The 21,242-nt window shown below is 39.7% G+C and overlaps 1 protein-coding gene across 1 annotated transcript in view; it reads right to left on the bottom strand.

Moving 5' to 3' along the window:
* The window catches only part of INO80D (INO80 complex subunit D), a 395,094-nt gene that overhangs the window by 44,739 nt on the left and 329,113 nt on the right, over positions 1–21,242 (bottom strand). The window contains exon 8 of the mRNA XM_053698654.1: positions 20,140–20,273. Coding sequence (XP_053554629.1) covers positions 20,140–20,273 — 134 coding nt within the window. The remainder of the gene's footprint in view (positions 1–20,139; positions 20,274–21,242) is intronic.

The raw sequence follows: 21,242 nt of genomic DNA, 5'->3' as shown, positions 1-21,242 counted from the left end.
AACTGCTTAATTTTCTTTGTATCCTTAGTTGAAAAGCATATCTAGGTAGGCTCAAGAACAGCAATGCATTACTGAGAGCTAGCTGCTGATTGGTTGCTGCACAAAAATGCCTCTTTTTATTGGTTCACCAGATGTCTTCAGATAGCTCCCATTAGTGCATAGCTGCTCCATCAAAAATAGATACTATGACAATGAAGTAAATTGGATAAAAATAATAAAATTTATGTTTACCTGATACATTTATTTCTTTTTTTACATGATGAGTCCACGGATCATCTTAATTACTAATGGGATATTCACCTCCTGGTCAGCAGGAGGAGGCAAAGAGCACCACACCAGAGCTGTTAAATAGCTCCTCCCTTCCCTCCAAATTCCAGTCATTCGACTGAAGTTAGGAAGAGAAAGGAAAATCCAAGGTGCAGAGGTGTCTGAAGTTTACAATAACCCACAACCTGTCTAAAAGAACAGGGCGGGCCGTGGACTCAAAGTGTCAAAAAAGAAATAAATTTATCAGGTATGCATAAATTTTCTTTTCTTTTTTAAGACACAATGAGTCCACGAATCATCTTAATTACTAATGAGATTCAATACCCAAGCTAGAGTACACAGATTATACGGGAGGGACAAGACAGGGAACCTAAACGGAAGGCACCATTGGCTTGAAGAACCTTTCTCCCAAAAGCGGCCTCAGCCGAAGCAAAAATGACAAAATTATAGAACTTGTGAAGAGAGGACCAAGTTGCAGCCTAGCAAATCTGATTCTCAGAAGCTTCATCTTTGAATGCATCATAAGGAAGTAACAGCCCTAGTGGAATGAGCCATAACTCTCTCGGGAGGCTGTTGTCCAGCAGTTTCATATGCAAAACATATAATACTCTTCAGCCAAAAACAAAGGGAAGTAGCCGTAGCATTCTGTCCCTTGCATGTTCCTGAAAAAAACCCACAAACAAAGAAGAAGACTGATGAAAGTCCTTAGTCGCCTGCAGGTAAAACTTTAACTCACGGACCACGTCCAAATTGTGCAGAAGTCTTTCCTTCTGAAAAGAAGGATTAGGACACAAGGAAGGAACAAAAATCTCCTAAATTAATATTCCGATCAGAACAACCTTAGGAAGAAATCCTAATTTAGTACGTAAAAACTACCTTATCTGAAAAGAAATAAGATAAAGAGACTCCAAATGTAATACCGAGAGCTCTGACACTCTCCGAACAGAAGAAAGAGCAACAAGTTATAAAGCTTTCCAAGACAACGACTTTATATCTAAAGAATGCATAGGCTCAAACGAAGCCCCTTGAAGAACTCTGAGAACTAAATTCCGACTCCATGGAGGAGTATCTGGTATGAACACAGGCCTGATCCTGACCAAGGCCTGACAAAATGATTGTACATCTGGGACATCTGCCAGACGTTTGTGAAACAAAATAGACAAAGACAGAGATTAGACCCTTTAGGGAACTTAACAATAAACCTTTCTCCAAACCCTCTTGGAGAAAAGACACAATTCCAGGAATCCTAGCTCTACTCCATAAGTAGCCCATGGATTAACACCAATAGAGATATTTACGCCACATCTAATGATACATTTTTCTAGTGACAGGCTTACGAACCTGAATCATGGTCTCAATGACCGAAACAGAAAAACTCTGCTTGGATAATATTAAGCGTTCAATCTCCAAGCAGTCAGTTTCAGAGAAACCAGATGTAAAAAAGGAGGAGCCCTTGACTAGAAGGTCCTTCCTCAACGGAAGTCTCCAAAGTGGCAGAAATGACATGTCCACCAGATTTGCATACCAAATCCTGCGAGGCTAAGCCGGTGCTATGAAGATCACTGATGCCCTCTCCTGCTTGATTAGAGCAATGACCCGAAGAAGAAAAGCAAATTCCGGAGAACACTTCCGGATGGAGTTCCCACTCCCCCGGATGAAAATTCGGTCTGCTCAGAAAAACTGCCTCCCAGCAGTCCACCCCTGGGATGTGGATCGCTGACAAGCAGCAAAAATGGGCCGCCGTCCCCCACTGAATTATTTTTGATACCTCTGTCATCGCCAAGGATTGATGTAAGTCACTGACGTTATTTTGTTCGACTGGAACCTGATAAACTGGGCCGAGGCTGACTGAGGCCAGGCCAGAAGAACATTGTAGATTGCTATCAGCTCCAGAATGTTTATAGGAAGAACAGACTCTGGCTGAGTCCAAACCTTCTAAGCCCTTAGGGAGCCTCCAGACTGCTCCCCACCCTAGAAGGCTGGCGTCTGTTGTCACAATTACCCAAGATGATCTGCGAAAACAGGTTCCCTGGGAGAGATGATCCAGAGACAACACCATTGAAGAGAATCCCTTGTCTCCTGCTCCAGTAGTATTTGAGGAGACAAATCTGTATAATCTCTGATCCATTGCCTGAGCATACTTAAATGCAGAGGTCTGAGATGGAATCAAGCAAACGGGATGATGTCCATTGCCGCCACCATCAGCCCAAGTACCTCCATGCACTGAGCCACTGAGCCACTGAAGGCAGAGGAGTGGACTGAATGACTAGACAAGTATCGATAAACTGATTTCCTGACATTCTGTCAGAAAAATCCTCATTGATATGGAATCTATTATGGTTCCTCCGAAAGTTAACCTTGTGTTTGGGACTGAGGAACTCATATCCAAATTTACCTTCCACCTGTGATATTGCAGGAAGGATAACACCATGTCTGTGTGACATCTTGCTTGCTGTAAGGATGGCGTCTGGACTAGGACGTCGTTCAGATAGAGCGCCACTGCAATGCCCCATAACCGAAGCACCGCCAACAGAGAGCTGTGGCAAGACCGAAAGGAAGAGCCACGAACTGGAAGCATTTGTCCAGAAAGGCAAACCTTAGAACTTGAGATGATTCTAGAGAATGGCACATGAAGGTACGCGTCCTTTGAATCCACTGCTGTCATAAATTGAACCTCCTGGATCAAGAGAAGAATGGAATGAATAGTTTCCATCTTGAAGGATGGTACACTAAGAAATTTGTTTAGACTCCTGAGATCTAAAGGTGGTCTGAAGGTTCCCTCTTATTTGGGAACCACAAACCGATTGGGACAAAAAACTCAGACCCTGAACCTGTTGTGGAACTGGAACAATCACTCCCAGGTCTGAGAGGTCTCCTACGCAGTGTAAGAGCACCTCTCCCTTTATCTGATCTGCAGATAATTTTGAAAGCAGAAACCTGCCTCTGGGAGGAAAACTTTTTGAACTCTAATTTGTGTCCCTGGGACACTATTATCTATTGCCCAGAGATCCTGAACATCTCGAACCCAAACTTGAGCAAAGACGGAAAGCCTGTCCCCTTTAAAATCCGATCCCGGATTGGGGGCATGTCCTTCATGCTGTCTTTGATTCAACAGCAGGCTATGTGTTTTTTTTGTTTTTTTTAAATCTTTAAATGCAAAAGAGATTATTTCCGTCAAGACAGGTCCCAACAAGATCTTCCCCTTGTAAGGAATTGCTAAAAGCTTAGACTTAGAGCATACATCCGTAGAACAAGGCTCTAACCATAAGGCTCTGTGATCTGGAACAGAGAAACCTATGTCCCCCATTTTGATAATTTGAAGGGAAGAATAAAGAAATAAAGGAATTAGCCAATTTGAAAGCTTTTATCCTATCCTGGATCTTATCCAGGGGAGAATATGACTTAGCAAAGTACACATTTGTTTGCTCTTGCAAACCCTTTTCCAAGTTTTGTCCATAGGGCCGGTGAAAAACACCCAACTATCCTCGAAGGGTATAGTAGTTCTCTTAGCTAAGATGGAAACTACTCTTCCTTATAACTTACTGGACGCACTAGGATACATTACACCGGTAGTGTCGATGTCGCCCAGGGTAGCAAAAAACCTCCTAAAATAAAAAAAACATAATTTATGTAAGAACTTACCTGATAAATTCATTTCTTTCATATTAGCAAGAGTCCATGAGCTAGTGACGTATGGGATATACATTCCTACCAGGAGGGGCAAAGTTTCCCAAACCTCAAAATGCCTATAAATACACCCCTCATCACACCCACAAATCAGTTTAACGCATAGCCAAGAAGTGGGGTGATAAGAAAAAAGTGCGAAAGCATAAAAAATAAGGAATTGGAATAATTGTGCTTTATACAAAAAAATCATAACCACCACAAAAAGGGTGGGCCTCATGGACTCTTGCTAATATGAAAGAAATGAATTTATCAGGTAAGTTCTTACATAAATTATGTTTTCTTTCATGTAATTAGCAAGAGTCCATGAGCTAGTGACGTATGGGATAATGACTACCCAAGATGTGGATCTTCCACGCAAGAGTCACTAGAGAGGGAGGGATAAAATAAAGACAGCCAATTCCGCTGAAAATAATCCACACCCAAAATAAAGTTTAAATCTTCTAATGAAAAAAACTGAAATGATAAGCAGAAGAATCAAACTGAAACAGCTGCCTGAAGTACTTTTCTACCAAAAACTGCTTCAGAAGAAGAAAACACATCAAAATGGTAGAATTTAGTAAAAGTATGCAAAGAAGACCAAGTTGCTGCTTTGCAAATCTGATCAACCGAAGCTTCATTCCTAAAAGCCCAGGAAGTAGAAACTGACCTAGTAGAATGAGCTGTAATCCTCTGAGGCGTTGTTTTACCCGACTCAACATAGGCATGATGAATTAAAGATTTTAACCAAGATGCCAAAGAAATGGCAGAGGCCTTCTGACCTTTCCTAGAACTGGAAAGGATAACAAATAGACTAGAAGTCTTTCGGAAATTCTTAGTGGCTTCAATATAATATTTCAAAGCTCTAACGACATCCAAAGAATGCAATGATTTCTCCTTAGAATTCTTAGGATTAGGACATAATGAAGGAACCACAATTTCTCTACTAATGTTGTTAGAATTCACAACCTTAGGTAAAAATTTAAAAGAAGTTCGCAACACCGCCTTATCCTAATGAAAAATCAGAAAAGGAGACTCACAAGAAAGAGCAGATAATTCAGAAACTCTTCTAGCAGAAGAGATGGCCAAAAGGAACAAAACTTTCCAAGAAAGTAATTTAATGTCCAATGAATGCATAGGTTCAAACGGAGGAGCTTGAAGAGCCCCCAGAACCAAATTCAAACTCCAAGGAGGAGAAATTGACTTAATGACAGGTTTTATACGAACCAAAGCTTGTACAAAACAATGAATATCAGGATGATTAGCAATCTTTCTGTGAAAAAGAACAGAAAGAGCAGAGATTTGTCCTTTCAAGGAACTTGCAGACAAACCTTTATCCAAACCATCCTGAAGAAACTGTAAAATTCTCGGAATTCTAAAAGAATGCCAGGAAAAATGATGAGAAAGACACCAAGAAATGTAAGTCTTCCAGACTCTATAATATATCTTCCTAGATACAGATTTACGAGCCTGTAACATAGTATTAATCACAGAGTCAGAGAAACCTCTTTGACTAAGAATCAAGCGTTCAATCTCCATACCTTTAAATTTAAGGATTTGAGATCCTGATGGAAAAATGGACCTTGTGACAGAAGGTCTGGTCTTAACGGAAGAGTCCACGGTTGGCAAGAGGCCATCCGGACAAGATCCGCATACCAAAACCTGTGAGGCCATGCTGGAGCCACCAGCAGAAAAAACGAGCATTCCTTCAGAATCTTGGAGATTACTCTTGGAAGAAGAACTAGAGGCGGAAAGAGATAGGCAGGATGATACTTCCAAGGAAGTGACAATGCATCCACTGCTTCCGCCTGAGGATCCCTGGATCTGGACAGATACCTGGGAGGTTTCTTGTTTAGATGAGAAGCCATCAGATCTATTTCTGGAAGTCCCCACATTTGAACAATCTGAAGAAATACCTCTGTGTGAAGAGACCATTCGCCCGGATGTAACGTTTGGCGACTGAGATAATCCGCTTCCCAATTGTCTATACCTGGGATATGAACCGCAGAAACTAGACAGGAGCTGGATTCCGCCCATACCAGTATTCGAGATACTTATTTCATAGCCAGAGGACTGTGAGTCCCTCCTTGATGATTGATGTATGCCACAGTTGTGACATTGTCTGTCTGAAAACAAATGAACGATACTCTCTTTACAAGAAGCCATGACTGAAGAGCTCTGAAAATCGCACAGAGTTCCAAAATATTGATAGGTAATCTCACCTCCTGAGATTCCCAAACCCCTTGTGCTGTCAGAGACCCCCAAACAGCTCCCCAACCTGTCAGACTTGCATCTGTTGAAATTACAGTCCAGGTCGGAAGAACAAAAGAAGCCCCCTGAACTAAACAATGGTGATCTGTCCACCACGTCAGAGAGTGTCGTACAATCGGTTTTAAAGATATTAATTGAGATATCTTTGTGTAATCCCTGCACCACTGGTTCAGCATACAGAGCTGAAGAGGTCGCATGTGAAAACGAGCAAAGGGGATCGCGTCCGATGCAGCAGTCATAAGACCTAGAATTTCCATGCATAAGGCTACCGAAGGGAATGATTGTGATTGAAGGTTTCTACAAGCTGAGATCAATTTTAGACGTCTCTTGTCTGTCAGAGACAGAGTCATGGACACTGAATCTATCTGGAAACCTAAAAAGGTTACCCTTGTCTGAGGAATCAATGAACTTTTCGGTAAATTGATCCTCCAACCATGATCTTGAAGAAACAACACAAGTCGATTCGTATGAGATTCTGCTAAATGTGAAGACTGAGCAAGTACCAAGATATCGTCCAAATAAGGAAATACCACAATACCCTGTTCTCTGAATACAGACAGAAGGGCACCGAGAACCTTTGTAAAAATTCTTGGAGCTGTTGCTAGGCCAAACGGCAGAGCCACAAACTGGTAATGCTTGTCTAGGAAAGAGAATCTCAGAAACTGATAGTGATCTGGATGAATCGGAATATGCAGATATGCATCCTGTAAATCTATTGTGGACATATAATGCCCTTGCTGAACAAAAGGCAGGATAGTCCTTATAGTTACCATTTTGAATGTTGGTATCCTTACATAACGATTCAATATTTTTAGATCCAGAACTGGTCTGAAGGAATTCTCCTTCTTTGGTACAATGAAGAGATTTGAATAAAACCCCAGCCCCTGTTCCAGAACTGGAACTGGCATAATTACTCCAGCCAACTCTAGATCTGAAACACATTTCAGAAATGCTTGAGCTTTCGCTGGATTTACTGGGACACGGGAAAGAAAAAATCTCTTTGCAGGAGGCCTTATCTTGAAGCCAATTCTGTACCCTTCTGAAACAATGTTCTGAATCCAAAGATTGTGAATTGAATTGAACCAAATTTCTTTGAAAAAACGTAATCTGCCCCCTACCAGCTGGGCTGGAATGAGGGCCGTACCTTCATGTGGACTTGGGAGCTGGCTTTGGTTTTCTAAAAGGCTTGGATTTATTCCAGACTGGAGATGGTTTCCAAACTGATACCGCTCCTGTGGGTGAAGAATCAGGCTTTTGTTCCTTATTGTGACGAAAGGAACGAAAACGATTATTAGACCTAAATTTACCTTTAAATTTTTTATCCTGTGGTAAAAAAGTTCCTTTCCCACCAGTAACAGTTGAGATAATAGAATCCAACTGAGAACCAAATAATGTATTACCCTGGAAAGAAAAGGAAAGCAAAGTTGACTTAGAAGACATATCAGCATTCCAAGTTTTAAGCCATAAAGCTCTTCTAGCTAAAATAGCTAGAGACATATACCTGACATCGACTCTAATGATATCAAAGATGGCATCACAAATAAAGTTATTAGCATGTTGAAGAAGATTAACAATGCTATGAGAATTATGATCTGTTACTTGTTGCGCTAAAGCTTCTAACCAAAAAGTTGAAGCTGCAGCAACATCCGCTAAAGATATAGCTGGTCTAAGAAGATTACCTGAACATAAGTAAGCTTTTCTTAGAAAGGATTCAATCTTTCTATCTAAAGGATCCTTAAAGGAAGTACTATCTGCCGTAGGAATAGTAGTACGTTTAGCAAGAGTAGAGATAGCCCCATCAACTTTAGGGATTTTGTCCCAAAACTCTAATCTGTCTGCTGGCACAGGATATAATTGCTTAAAACGTTTAGAAGGAGTAAATGAATTACCCAAATTATTCCATTCCCTGGAGATTACTTCAGAAATAGCATCAGGGACAAGAAAAACTTCTGGAATAACTACAGGAGATTTAAAAACCTTATTTAAACGTTTAGATTTAGTATCAAGAGGACCAGAATCCTCTATTTCTAATGCAATTAAGACTTCTTTAAGTAAAGAACGAATAAATTCCATTTTGAATAAATAACATAATTTATGTAAGAACTTACCTGATAAATTCATTTCTTTCATATTAGCAAGAGTCCATGAGCTAGTGACGTATGGGATATACATTCCTACCAGGAGGGGCAAAGTTTCCCAAACCTCAAAATGCCTATAAATACACCCCTCACCACACCCACAATTCAGTTTAACGAATAGCCAAGAAGTGGGGTGATAAAAAAGTGCGGAAGCATATAAAATAAGGAATTGGAATAATTGTGCTTTATACAAAATCATAACCACCACAAAAAAAAAAAAAAAAGGGCGGGCCTCATGGACTCTTGCTAATATGAAAGAAATGAATTTATCAGGTAAGTTCTTACATAAATTATGTTTTCTTTCATGTAATTAGCAAGAGTCCATGAGCTAGTGACGTATGGGATAATGACTACCCAAGATGTGGATCTTTCCACACAAGAGTCACTAGAGAGGGAGGGATAAAATAAAGACAGCCAATTCCTGCTGAAAATAATCCACACCCAAAATAAAGTTTAACGAAAAACATAAGCAGAAGATTCAAACTGAAACCGCTGCCTGAAGTACTTTTCTACCAAAAACTGCTTCAGAAGAAGAAAATACATCAAAATGGTAGAATTTAGTAAAAGTATGCAAAGAGGACCAAGTTGCTGCTTTGCAGATCTGGTCAACCGAAGCTTCATTCCTAAACGCCCAGGAAGTAGAAACTGACCTAGTAGAATGAGCTGTAAATCTCTGAGGCGGAGTTTTACCCGACTCAACATAGGCAAGATGAATTAAAGATTTCAACCAAGATGCCAAAGAAATGGCAGAAGCTTTCTGGCCTTTTCTAGAACCGGAAAAGATAACAAATAGACTAGAAGTCATACGAAAAGATTTCGTAGCTTCAACATAATATTTCAAAGCTCTAACAACATCCAAAGAATGCAACGATTTCTCCTTAGAATTCTTAGGATTAGGACATAATGAAGGAACCACAATTTCTCTACTAATGTTGTTGGAATTCACAACTTTAGGTAAAAATTCAAAAGAAGTTCGCAACACCGCCTTATCCTGATGAAAAATCAGAAAAGGAGACTCACAAGAAAGAGCAGATAATTCAGAAACTCTTCTGGCAGAAGAGATGGCCAAAAGGAACAAAACTTTCCAAGAAAGTAATTTAATGTCCAATGAATGCATAGGTTCAAACGGAGGAGCTTGAAGAGCTCCCAGAACCAAATTCAAACTCCAAGGAGGAGAAATTGACTTAATGACAGGTTTTATACGAACCAAAGCTTGTACAAAACAATGAATATCAGGAAGAATAGCAATCTTTCTGTGAAAAAGAACAGAAAGAGCAGAGATTTGTCCTTTCAAAGAACTTGCGGACAAACCCTTATCTAAACCATCCTGAAGAAACTGTAAAATTCTCGGTATTCTAAAAGAATGCCAGGAAAAATGATGAGAAAGACACCAAGAAATATAAGTCTTCCAGACTCTATAATATATCTCTCGAGATACAGATTTACGAGCCTGTAACATAGTATTAATCACAGAGTCAGAGAAACCTCTTTGACCAAGAATCAAGCGTTCAATCTCCATACCTTTAAATTTAAGGATTTCAGATCCTGATGGAAAAAAGGACCTTGTGACAGAAGGTCTGGTCTTAACGGAAGAGTCCACGGTTGGCAAGAGGCCATCCGGACAAGATCCGCATACCAAAACCTGTGAGGCCATGCCGGAGCTACCAGCAGAACAAACGAGCATTCCTTCAGAATCTTGGAGATTACTCTTGGAAGAAGAACTAGAGGCGGAAAGATATAGGCAGGATGATACTTCCAAGGAAGTGATAATGCATCCACTGCCTCCGCCTGAGGATCCCGGGATCTGGACAGATACCTGGGAAGTTTCTTGTTTAGATGGGACGCCATCAGATCTATTTCTGGAAATTCCCACATTTGAACAATCTGAAGAAATACCTCTGGGTGAAGAGACCATTCGCCCGGATGCAACGTTTGGCGACTGAGATAATCCGCTTCCCAATTGTCTACACCTGGGATATGAACCGCAGAGATTAGACAGGAGCTGGATTCCGCCCAAACCAAAATTCGAGATACTTCTTTCATAGCCAGAGGACTGTGAGTCCCTCCTTGATGATTGATGTATGCCACAGTTGTGACATTGTCTGTCTGAAAACAAATGAACGATTCTCTCTTCAGAAGAGGCCAAAACTGAAGAGCTCTGAAAATTGCACGGAGTTCCAAAATATTGATCGGTAATCTCACCTCCTGAGATTCCCAAACTCCTTGTGCCGTCAGAGATCCCCACACAGCTCCCCAACCTGTGAGACTTGCATCTGTTGAAATTACAGTCCAGGTCGGAAGCACAAAAGAAGCCCCCTGAATTAAACGATGGTGATCTGTCCACCATGTTAGAGAGTGTCGAACAATCGGTTTTAAAGATATTAATTGAGATATCTTCGTGTAATCCTTGCACCATTGCTTCAGCATACAGAGCTGAATAGGTCGCATGTGAAAACGAGCAAAGGGGATCGCGTCCGATGCAGCAGTCATAAGACCTAGAATTTCCATGCATAAGGCTACCGAAGGGAATGATTGAGACTGAAGGTTTCGACAAGCTGTAATCAACTTTAGACGTCTCTTGTCTGTTAAAGACAGAGTCATGGACACTGAATCCATCTGGAAACCCAGAAAGGTTACCCTTGTCTGAGGAATCAAAGAACTTTTTGGTAAATTGATCCTCCAACCATGATCTTGAAGAAACAACACAAGTCGATTCGTATCAGATTCTGCTAAATGTAAAGACTGAGCAAGTACCAAGATATCGTCCAAATAAGGAAATACCACAATACCCTGTTCTCTGATTACAGACAGCAGGGCACCGAGAACCTTTGTAAAAATTCTTGGAGCTGTAGCTAGGCCAAACGGCAGAGCCACAAATTGGTAATGCTTGTCCAGAAACGAGAATCTCAGGAACTGATAATGATCTGGATGAATCGGAATATGCAGATATGCATCCTGTAAATCTATTGTGGACATATAATTCCCTTGCTGAACAAAAGGTAAGATAGTCCTTACAGTTACCATCTTGAAGGTTGGTATCCTTACATAACGATTCAATATTTTTAGATCCAGAACTGGTCTGAAAGAATTCTCCTTCTTTGGTACAATGAAGAGATTTGAATAAAACCCCATCCCCTGTTCCGGAACGGGAACTGGCATAATTACTCCAGTCAACTCTAGATCTGAAACACATTTCAGAAATGCTTGAGCTTTTACTGGATTTACTGGGACACGGGAAAGAAAAAATCTCTTTGCAGGAGGTCTCAACTTGAAACCAATTCTGTACCCTTCTGAAACAATGCTCTGAATCCAAAGATTGTGAACAGAATTGATCCAAATTTCCTTGAAAAAACGTAACCTGCCCCCTACCAGCTGAGCTGGAATGAGGGCCGCACCTTCATGTGGACTTAGAAGCAGGCTTTGCCTTTCTAGCTGGCTTGGATTTATTCCAGACTGGAGATGGTCTCCAAACTGAAACTGCTCCTGAGGATGAAGGATCAGGCTTTTGTTCTTTGTTGAAACGAAAGGAACGAAAACGATTATTAGCCCTGTTTTTACCTTTAGATTTTTTATCCTGTGGTAAAAAAGTTCCTTTCCCACCAGTAACAGTTGAAATAATGGAATCCAACTGAGAACCAAATAATTTGTTACCCTGGAAAGAAATGGAAAGTAAAGTTGATTTAGAAGCCATATCAGCATTCCAAGTTTTAAGCCATAAAGCTCTTCTAGCTAAAATAGCTAGAGACATAAACCTGACATCAACTCTGATAATATCAAAAATGGCATCACAGATAAAATTATTAGCATGCTGAAGAAGAATAATAATATCATGAGAATCACGATGTGTTACTTGTTGCGCTAAAGTTTCCAACCAAAAAGTTGAAGCTGCAGCAACATCAGCCAAAGATATAGCAGGTCTAAGAAGATTACCTGAACACAGATAAGCTTTTCTTAGAAAGGATTCAATTTTCCTATCTAGAGGATCCTTAAACGAAGTACCATCTGACGTAGGAATAGTAGTACGTTTAGCAAGGGTAGAAATAGCCCCATCAACTTTAGGGATCTTGTCCCAAAATTCTAATCTGTCAGACGGCACAGGATATAATTGCTTAAAACGTTTAGAAGGAGTAAATGAATTACCCAAATTATCCCATTCTTTGGAGATTACTGCAGAAATAGCATTAGGAACAGGAAAAACTTCTGGAATAACCACAGGAGCTTTAAATACCTTATCTAAACGTTTAGAATTAGTATCAAGAGGACCAGAATCCTCTATTTCTAAAGCAATTAGTACTTCTTTAAGTAAAGAACGAATAAATTCCATTTTAAATAAATATGAAGATTTATCAGCATCAACCTCTGAGACAGAATCCTCTGAACCAGAGGAATCATCAGAATCAGAATGATGATGTTCATTTAAAAATTCATCTGTAGGGAGAGGAGTTTTAAAAGATTTTTTACGTTTACTAGAAGGAGAAATAACAGACATAGCCTTCTTTATGGATTCAGAAACAAAATCTCTTATATTATCAGGAACATTCTGCACCTTAGATGTTGAAGGAACTGCAACAGGCAATGGTACTTTACTAAAGGAAATATTATCTGCTTTAACAAGTTTGTCATGACAATCAATACAAACAACAGCTGGAGGAATAGCTACCAAAAGTTTACAGCAGATACACTTAGCTTTGGTAGATTCAGCACTTGACAGCGATTTTCCTGTAGTAACTTCTGACTCAGATGCAACGTGAGACATCTTGCAATATGTAAGAGAAAAAACAACATATATATAAAGCAAAATTGATCAAATTCCTTAAATGACAGTTTCAGGAATGGGAAAAAATGCCAAAGAACAAGCTTCTAGCAACCAGAAGCAATAAAAAATGAGACTTAAATAATGTGGAGACAAAAGTGACGCCCATATTTTTTCGCGCCAAATAAGACGCCCACATTATTTGGCGCCTAAATGCTTTCTGGCGCCAAAAATGATGCCACGTCCGGAACGCCGACATTTTTGGCGCAAAATAACGTCAAAAAATGACGCAACTTCCGGCGACACGTATGACGCCGGAAACGGAAATAGAATTTTTGCGCCAAAAAAGTCTGCGCCAAGAATGACGCAATAAAATGAAGCATTTTCAGCCCCCGCGAGCCTAACAGCCCACAGGGAAAAAGTCAAATTTTAAGGTAAAAAATGTTAAATTAAAATGCATTATCCCAAATATGAAACTGAAAATAAGGAAAGTTGAACATTCTGAGTCAAGGCAAATAAATGTTTGAATACATATATTTAGAACTTTATAAACAAAGTGCCCAACCATAGCTAGGAGTGTCACAGAAAATAAGACTTACTTACCCCAGGACACTCATCTACATATAGTAGAAAGCCAAACCAGTACTGAAACGAGAATCAGCAGAGGTAATGGTATATATAAGAGTATATCGTCGATCTGAAAAGGGAGGTAAGAGATGAATCTCTACGACCGATAACAGAGAACCTATGAAATAGACCCCGTAGAAGGAGATCATTGAATTCAAATAGGCAATACTCTCCTCACATCCCTCTGACATTCACTGCACGCCGAGAGGAAAACCGGGCTCCAACCTGCTGCGGAGCGCATATCAACGTAGAATCTAGCACAAACTTACTTCACCACCTCCATAGGAGGCAAAGTTTGTAAAACTGATTTGTGGGTGTGGTGAGGGGTGTATTTATAGGCATTTTGAGGTTTGGGAAACTTTGCCCCTCCTGGTAGGAATGTATATCCCATACGTCACTAGCTCATGGACTCTTGCTAATTACATGAAAGAAATGGAGGTGTTCAAGTTAAAAAAACTGACAGAAAAACAACCTCAGGATCAAATAAAAATAATATTCATCTGAGCCTGAGAATACTCTCTCAGATAATCCCGAAGTATCTTCCTCTTTCAGGTAACAGGGAAGAACCAGACGGAATAGCAACCACTGAATCAATCGCCCTAGATGATTGAAAATAATCCTCTAGTAATGTTCCCTATCATGTGAGGAGTGTGAGAGGAATCACAGGGTACTGCATGTGGACTATAAAAAATTTGTGGGACACTATAGGAGAAAAAAGTTAACAGACTCCTAAACAGCAAACTCCCTAAAAGGAGTAGGTTCAGAAAAGTGTGAAAATTTTTAATAAAAAAACACTACTGTCTCTTTAAATTTTAAAAGTAACTTATTTCTGTGTGCAGAGGCAAGCTAAATTAGAAGCCGACATTGCTGTTCATAGACATCGCCATAAAATTTCTTGTGCAGCAATTCCAGATGGAAATGGCAAGGAACCGCAGGGCACTGCATGTGTGAGAGAAAAAACATAATTTATGTAAGAACTTACCTGATAAATTCATTTCTTTCATATTAGCAAGAGTCCATGAGCTAGTGACGTATGGGATATACATTCCTACCAGGAGGGGCAAAGTTTCCCAAACCTTAAAATGCCTATAAATACACCCCTCACCACACCCACAAATCAGTTTAACGAATAGCCAAGAAGTGGGGTGATAAGAAAAAAGTGCGAAAGCATATAAAATAAGGAATTGGAATAATTGTGCTTTATACAAAAAAATCATAACCACCACAAAAAGGGTGGGCCTCATGGACTCTTGCTAATATGAAAGAAATGAATTTATCAGGTAAGTTCTTACATAAATTATGTTTTCTTTCATGTAATTAGCAAGAGTCCATGAGCTAGTGACGTATGGGATAATGACTACCCAAGATGTGGATCTTTCCACGCAAGAGTCACTAGAGAGGGAGGGATAAAATAAAGACAGCCAATTCCTGCTGAAAATAATCCACACCCAAAATAAAGGTTAATGAAAACATAAGCAGAAGATTCAAACTGAAACCGCTGCCTGAAGTACTTTTCTACCAAAAACTGCTTCAGAAGAAGAAAACACATCAAAATGGTAGAATTTAGTAAAAGTATGCAAAGAGGACCAAGTTGCTGCTTTGCAAATCTGATCAACCGAAGCTTCATTCCTAAACGCCCAGGAAGTAGAAACTGACCTAGTAGAATGAGCTGTAATCCTTTGAGGCGGCGTTTTACCCGACTCGACATAGGCATGATGAATTAAAGATTTCAACCAAGATGCCAAAGAAATGGCAGAAGCTTTCTGGCTTTTTCTAGAACCAGAAAAGATGAAACATAGACTAGAAGTCTTTCGGAAAGACTTAGTAGCTTCAACATAATATTACAAAGCTCTAACAACATCCAAAGAATGCAATGATTTCTCCTTAGAATTCTTAGGATTAGGACAGAATGAAGGAACCACAATTTCTCTACTAATGTTGTTAGAATACACAACCTTAGGAAAAAATTCAAAAGAAGTTCGCAACACCGCCTTATCCTGATGAAAAATCAGAAAAGGAGACTCACAAGAAAGAGCAGATAATTCAGAGACTCTTCTGGCAGAAGAGATGGCCAAAAGAAACAAAACTTTCCAAGAAAGAAGTTTAATGTCCAAATGAATGCATGGGTTCAAAAGGAGGAGCTAGAAGAGCCCCCAGAACCAAATTCAAACTCCAAGGAGGAGAAATTGACTGAATGACAGGTTTTATACGAACCAAGTCTTGTACAAAACAATGAATATCAGGAAGATTAGCAATCTTTCTGTGAAAAAGAACAGAAAGGGCAGAGATTTGTCCTGTCAAGGAACTTGCGGACAAACCTTTATCTAAACCATCCTGAAGAAACTGTAAAAAAATTCTCGGAATTCTAAAAGAATGCCAGGAAAAATGAGGAGAAGACACTAAGAAATATAAGTCTTCCAGACTCTATAATATATCTTTCTAGATACAGATTTACGAGCCTGTAACATAGTATTAATCACAGAGTCAGAGAAACCTCTTTGACCAAGAATCAAGCGTTCAATCTCCATACCCTTAAATTTAAAGATTTGAGATCCAGATGGAAAAAAGGACCTTAAATTGAAAAGAACGTAAACTGCCCCATACCTGCTGAGCTGGAATGAGGGCCGCACCTTCATGGGGACTTAGGAGCTGGCTTTGGGTTTCTATAAGGCTTGGATATATTCCAAAGTGAAGAAGGTTTCCAAACTGATACCGCTCCTGAGGATGAAGGATCAGGCTTTTGTTCCCTTCCTTCCAGTAACAGTTGAGATAAAAGAATCCAACTGAGAACCGAATAATTTATTACCCTGGAAGGAAAGGGATAGCAAAGTTGACATATCAGCATTCCAAGTTTTAAGCCATAAAGCTCTTCTAGCTAAAATAGTTAGAGACATATACCTGACATCAATTCTAATGATATCAAAGATGGCATCACAAATAAAATAATTAGCATGATATAGAATAATAATGCTATGAGAATTATGATCTGTTACTTGTTGCGCTAAAGCTTCTAACCAAAAAGTTGAAGCTGCAGCAACATCCGCTAAAAATATAGCAGGAGTAGAGACAGCCCCATTAACCTTAGGGATTTTGTCCCAAACTCTAATCTGTCAGATGGCACAGGATATAATTGCTTAAAACGTTTTAAAAGGAGTAAATGAATTACCCAAATTATTCCATTCCCTGGAAATTACTTCAGAAATAGCATCAGGGACAGGAAACACTTCTGGAATAACTATAGGAGATTAAAAAACCTTATTGAAACGTTTAGTTTTAGTATCAAGAGGACCAGAATCCTCTATTTATAATGCAATTAATACTTCTTTAAATAAAGAACGAATAAATTCCATCTTGAACAAATACAAAGATTTATCAGCATCAACCTCTGAGACAGAAAACTCTGAACCAGAAGAACCATTATCAGTATCAGAATGATGATGTTCATTTAAAAATTCATCTGAAAAAAGAGAAGTTTTAAAAGACTTTTATGTATACTAGAAGGAGAAATAACAGACATAGCCTTCTTAATGGATTTAGAAACAAAATCTCTTATGTTATCAGGAACACTCTGAGTATTAGATGTTGACGGAACAGCAACAGGTAATGTAACAGTACTAAAGGAAATTTTATCTGCATTAACAAGTTTGTCATAACATTTAATACAAACAACAGCTGAAGGAACAGATACCAAAAGTGATACACTTAGCTTTGGTAGCTCCAGCACCGGGCAGCGATTTTCCTGAAGTATCTTCTGACTCAGTTGCAACGTGGAACATCTTGCGATATGTAATAGAAAAAACAACATATAAAGCAAAATTGATCAAATTCCTTAAATGACAGTTTCAGGAATGGGAAAAAAATGCCAGTGAACAAGCTTCTAGCAACCAGAAGCAATAAATAATGAGACTTAAATAATGTGGAGACAAAAGTGACGCCCATATTTTTTTAGCGCCAAATAAGACGCCCATATTATTTGGCGCCTAAATGCTTTTGGCGCCAAAAATGACGCCACATCCGGAACGCCGACACTTTTGACGCAAAAGAACGTCAAAAATGACGCAACTTCCGGCGACACGTATGACGCCGGAAACAGAAAAAAAATTTTGCGCCAAAAAAGTCCGCGCCAAGAATGACGCAATAAAATGAAGCATTTTCAGCCCCCGCGAGCCTAACAGCCCACAGGGAAAAAGTCAAATTTTTTAAGGTAAGAAAAAATGATTGATTCAAATGCATTATCCCAAATATGAAACTGACTGTCTGAAAATAAGGAATGTTGAACATCCTGAGTCAAGGCAAATAAATGTTTGAATACATATATTTAGAACTTTATAAAAAAGTGCCCAACCATAGCTTAGAGTGTCACAGAAAATAAGACTTACTTACCCCAGGACACTCATCTACATGTTTGTAGAAAGCCAAACCAGTACTGAAACGAAAAACAGCAGAGGTAATGGTATATATATATATATATATATAAGAGTATATCGTCGATCTGAAAAGGGAGGTAAGAGATGAATCTCTACGACCGATAACAGAGAACCTATGAAATAGACCCCGTAGAAGGAGATCATTGCATTCAAATAGGCAATACTCTCCTCACATCCCTCTGACATTCACTGCATGCTGAGAGGAAAACCGGGCTCCAACCTGCTGCGGAGCGCATATCAACGTAGAATCTAGCACAAACTTACTTCACCACCTCCATAGGAGGCAAAGTTTGTAAAACTGATTAGTGGGTGTGGTGAGGGGTGTATTTATAGGCATTTTAAGGCTTGGGAAACTTTGCCCCTCCTGGTAGGAATGTATATCCCATACGTCACTAGCTCATGGACTCTTGCTAATTACATGAAAGAAATTAATGTACACGTCTTTAAGCAACCTGCTTCACATATAGCAGAGTAATTAAATAAAGACTTAACCAGTTGCTAGTAAAAAATAACATATAGCAAGTGATACTCTCCTTAAATGTTAAAAAGTAACTCATCTTTATTATTACAAGGGCAGACATAGCTAAACATGAATGAAAGAATCGTCAGTACTGTTAAACTCTGTCTATACCTCAGCTTGCCCCTGCTGAGGTGTTAGACAGCCTCCCTATACAAATCCTGAACTTATCATAGTGCTGTCTGAAGCGCAAGCATTTAGACAAGAATTCCTTTTTGACTTCCGAAAACCTGTAGTGTTAGAAAGGAAAAGTTTTCTGTACGGCGCCATCCTCCACTCCTAGCGTATAATCAGAACTGTTAGGAGGGAGGAAAGAATACCTTGGTGCTATTTACAAGCTCCGCCACTCGTGGGCGATACTCAAGCCTACTCCCGGTCGCCATTATGTGAGTAAATGCACCGGAGCAACAGTCTAGACCTTATGCAATTGAAAGGATAGAACTGTACTCAATTTAAAAGAGGCTAGTCCGCTGTTATCTCTCGCTACACTCACATTGTAACAGCTATATACCATATAAATGATTAAAAATTCAATATGAAATCTCCTGGTCACCGAAGGCTAAACATAGCCACCGGGAGCAAGCGAACAAACTGAACAGCTACTGTTTTGCAAAGTTTCCTCTATGCATTTGATGTCCCGCTATAGGATTTTCACAGTTTCTGTGTCGTCAGACCCCTTTAGGCTTGATAGACAACTCCACATGTCTAAGAGCACACACCGCAAAGCAAACCCATATGTAATCACCCAGGCGGCATTATTATTAGATGAGACCGCCTGGAAATTAAAAACATGCCAGTGCCTGTGTCCTAACTGCCTTAATGTCCCCTACTAAAACTAGGAGAATCTGAAACCAAGTGTAATGAGGTTAGAAGAAAAATTAACAAAGTGCCCAAACTTTCTCTGAGATCCTCTACCCCCAGAAAAGAAGTTAGCACTTACCTCATTTTCTTGCTGCCAGGCAGTTCCCAGGTTTAAGAGGTCCTCTCCCTCCCATGGACCTGTAAATAAACGAAATGCCTGAGTAAAAATGCCTCAGGTTTTCAGGGTTAGGGCAGCAGAATATGGGAGGCGCAGTGAGAATTATGTCCCACAAGTTCCCATTGCTCTAAAGCCACCAAAGCTCTACTGCAGAGACTGATATGGACTACGGCTACACCCTAGAACAAAGCAGCACAATCTTGCACTACTTTAAAAATAATAAACTCTTGATTGAAGAATCTAATCTAACACCTCACTTTACCTGGAGTGGGAGGGAAGGAAGGAGCTATTTAACAGCTCTGCTGTGGTGCTCTTTGCCTCCTCCTGCTGACCAGGAGGTGAATATCCCATTAGTAATTAAGATGATCCGTGGACTCATCGTGTCTTAAAAAAGAAAAGTAAATTGGAAAGTTGTTTAAAATCACATTCTCTATTTGAATCATGAAAGAAAAATGTTGGGTTTCATGTCCCTTTTACAGTAATAGTGGGTAACTTACCATTTTCTTGGCATGTTCCTCACATAGAGGTGTCTGGTGCGTAATGTCAAATACAGGTACAGAGCACTGCTGCCCATCAGCAAACTTTGCTGTGCAACTAGAGAAGAGCTGCTGAGAGCTGTTAGACAAGATATCTGGAGCAACCAGTTAGGGTAAAAAAAAACAAAGCACAAGCAGAATAAAATATATTATTATTACTGCAGTGCAATTATTTATATCTAAGCAACAATTAAATGAGCATGTAAGGACATTAAAGTAAAATGTAATTCCCTATGAAACAATAATGAATAAAAATGTAAATAAAAAATTGCAGTATACATTCATTATTCATTTAGCTGTTTTCGCTGTAACATACCTTGCTTTTGTGTCAAATTGCTATGCTTGTTGTAGCAGGCCATCAAAAGTGTCTCTGTCTACATGTTTACAAATTCATTAAAATGTAGTGATATTCTAGTTCCAAGTGAGAGATATGGCTCATTTGCTAGACTCCTTGTAAAAGGGCATAGTCCAGAAGCGCACGTCAATGGCATGCTACAACTAGCATTGCAGTTCACACCCGGGAACCATATTGGTAGACTAAGAAAAAGGGAAATTTATGCTTACCTGATAAATTTGTTTCTTTTACGATATGACGAGTCTACGGATTTCATCCTTACTTATGGGATATCGCCTCCTGGTCAGCAGGAGGAGGCAAAGAGCACCACAGCAGAGCTGTATATATAGCTCCTCCCTTCCCTTCCACTCCAGTCATTCGACCGAAGTTAGAAAGAGAAAAGAAAAGCCAAGGTGCAGAGGTGACTGAAGTTTAAGAAAAATAAAGACCTGTCTTACAAGAGTGAGTTTCTGCCCACTGAATTATCTTGGATACTTCTGTCATCGCTAAGGAACTACTTGTTCCTCCCTGATGAGTGATGTAAGCCACAGTCGTGATGTTGTCCGACTGGAATCTGATGAATTTGGCTGAAGCCAACTGAGGCTAAGCCTGAAGCGCATTGAATATTGCTCTCAATTCCAGAATATTGATGGGAAGTAGAGACTCCGACCGAGTCCACACACCCTGGGCCCTCAGGGAATTCCAGACTGCACCCCATCCTATTAGGCTG

Source organism: Bombina bombina, chromosome 1 (assembly GCF_027579735.1).
Source record: "Bombina bombina isolate aBomBom1 chromosome 1, aBomBom1.pri, whole genome shotgun sequence".
Lineage (NCBI taxonomy): Eukaryota > Metazoa > Chordata > Amphibia > Anura > Bombinatoridae > Bombina > Bombina bombina.
The sequence above is the reverse complement of the archived record's forward strand: the minus strand, read 5'-3'. Positions and strand labels throughout refer to the sequence as shown.